The 2,630-nt window shown below is 62.3% G+C and overlaps 1 protein-coding gene across 1 annotated transcript in view; it reads left to right on the top strand.

Annotated features, from left to right (window-relative positions):
• The first annotated feature begins 229 nt into the window (after positions 1–229).
• The window catches only part of LOC123157592 (L-type lectin-domain containing receptor kinase IX.1), a 4,018-nt gene continuing 1,617 nt past the window's right edge, over positions 230–2,630 (top strand). The window contains exons 1-2 of the mRNA XM_044575862.1: positions 230–1,197; positions 1,301–2,627. Of these exons, the coding sequence (XP_044431797.1) occupies positions 696–1,197; positions 1,301–2,627 (1,829 nt within the window). The 5' untranslated portion in view covers positions 230–695. The remainder of the gene's footprint in view (positions 1,198–1,300; positions 2,628–2,630) is intronic.

Consider the following 2,630-nt stretch of genomic DNA (forward strand, 5'->3'; position numbering starts at 1 on the left):
TGTTTGCACGCTGAATTGAGATCATGAACCGAACGTACGGACTGAGACTCCCAAAGATGGTTGCCTCTGGGTAATGTCTCCCGGCAACGGAGCCGAGAAAGCCCAATCAATCCATCTGAAATGGCGTGACATCGAGGCCACTCTACAGGCCAATTATATGGCACTCGTGAAAAACCATTTAAAAGCTCTGCCTGAACAATCGACGAGGATAAGGACGAGGACGAGGGAGAGGGCATTGCTTAATGTCGATAGCTAAGCAACAACAGCTGAGCTCCGCGCGCAGAACGTCCATGGCCATGGTGGGAGCAAAGTGCTGCCTAGTCCTCAGCTGCTTCCCGTACGTGCTCCTAGCCATATCCAGCTGCCTTCTTCCTCGAGTCACCTCGCTTACCTTCGACTATAACTTCTCCGCCCCGGGCGTCCTCGCCGGCGCTGACCTCAAGTACATGAACGACTCCGGCCCCGCCCTCGGCCGGGACCGGATCGACCTCACGAACCTCTCTAGGAGCTGGAGCACCGGCCGCGTCGGCCACCGGCAGGCCGTGCGTCTCTGGGACGACAGCACCGGCAAGGTCGCCAGCTTCAGCACCAACTTCACCTTCGCCGTCAAGCCCCTCAACGCCACCACGAGCCAGGCGAGCATAATTCGACCCTCACCTTTCTGTAGCCTGTAATGTAACTAAGTATGTATATCCATGACATGCCTGCGCTCACCGCAGCAGGGTGATGGCATGGGGTTCTTCGTGGGGCCTTACCCGGCGAGCCTGCCGACCGACGCCTCCGGCGGCTTCCTGGCGCTGTTCAACAACCGCGGCAACCCGGCGAACACCTTCTTCCCGCCAACCGTCGGTGTGGAGTTCGACACGTTCAGGAACGTCGACTGGGACCCCAACGACACCGTGAACCACCTCGGCGTCAACGTCAACAGCATCAGCTCCATGGCGTACGCGGCGCTGCCGGACGGGAGCTTCAATGGGGTCATGTCAGCGTCGGTCAGGTACGACGCCGGTGCCGCCACGCTCTCGGCCACTCTGCACATGCCAGAGCAGAGGACTTACACCGTCAGTGCCAGCGTGGACATGAGAGCCGCCGGTCTGCCACAGGACGCGGCGGTCGGATTCTCGGCGGCCATCGGGGACTTGGTCGAGCAGCACCAGATCCTTTCTTGGTCGTTCGAGTCCACTCTCACCGTCACCGGTAAGTGGATTTGCCTTGCCTGTGTTCAAACCAAACCTTTTTCAAGTCGTCCACAAGGTTAGCACATAAAGTTTACTCACTCAGTATGTATGTTTATCGGCAGATTACAAAACCTCGAAGAGGAAAAGGACAGGTCTAAATCTAATAGCGGGGCTGGTATCCGTCGGTGTCTTCGTCTTGTTGGCCGTGGCCGCATGGCTCGGCTACCTCCAGTATCTGAAAAGAAAGGGCAAGCACACGCAAGAGGCGTCTGAAGATGCCGAGGAGATCCCCGTCGGCGTAGACATGGACAACGAGTTCGAGAAAGGGGCAGGCCCTCGGAGGTTCGGTTACGGCGAGCTGTCGCGGGCGACCAAGGGGTTCTCCGACGAGGAGAAGCTCGGCGAGGGCGGCTTCGGGGCGGTCTACCGAGGGCACCTGCACGAGCAGGGGCTCCACGTGGCCATCAAAAGGGTCTCCAAGACGTCGAGTCAGGGGAGGAGGGAGTACGTCGCGGAGGTGACCATCATCGGGCGGCTGAGGCACCGCAACCTCGTTCAGCTCGTCGGGTGGTGCCACGAGGCCGACGAGCTCCTGCTCGTCTACGAGCTCATGACGAACGGCAGCCTCGACGACCATCTCTATGCTTCCAAGAGCGTCCTCGCGTGGCCAGCCAGGTACAGGATCATTCTCGGCATGGGCTCGGCGCTGCTCTACCTGCACCAGGAGTGGGAGCAGTGCGTGGTGCACAGGGACATCAAGCCCAGCAACGTGATGCTCGACGCGTCGTTCAACGCGAGGCTGGGGGACTTCGGGCTCGCGCGCCTCGTCGACCACTGCCGCGGCGCGCACACGACGACGCTGGCCGGCACCAGGGGGTACATGGACCCGCAGTGCGCGGTGACCAGCCGGGCCAGCGCCGAGACCGACGTCTACAGCTTCGGGGTTGTCCTCCTCGAGGTCGCCTGCGGACGGAGGCCCGTCGTCCCGCAGCTGGAGGAGGAGGATGAGGGGAGGGTCATGCTCGTGCGGTGGGTCTGGGAGCTGTACGGGAGAGGCACGCTCCTCGTCGACGCGGCGGACGCGCGGCTCGACGGCGACCTGGACGCGCGTGAGATGGAGCGCGCGCTGGTCGTGGGCCTCTGGTGCGTGCACCCGGACTACGGCTTCCGGCCGTCCATCCGACAGGCCATGAGCGTGCTACAGTTCGAAGCACCGCTTCCAGACCTGCCGCCGGAGATGCCGGTGGCCACGTACGCGCGGGCGCCGCACAGGTCGACCTACACGTCGTCGTCGACTGGGGGTTCCAGTTCCAGCACAGGTGGACGCTCGATCACAAGTGACCTTACGGCGGAGAGCCGTCGTCCCTGGGCCAATGCCGACACGAGGAGCGCCACGAGGCCCATTGCGTTCACGACGAATCAGACGAGCGAGGGCACCAGAGCGGCTGAGCA

The sequence above is a fragment of the Triticum aestivum genome, chromosome 7B (assembly GCF_018294505.1).
Source record: "Triticum aestivum cultivar Chinese Spring chromosome 7B, IWGSC CS RefSeq v2.1, whole genome shotgun sequence".
Classification (NCBI taxonomy): domain Eukaryota; kingdom Viridiplantae; phylum Streptophyta; class Magnoliopsida; order Poales; family Poaceae; genus Triticum; species Triticum aestivum.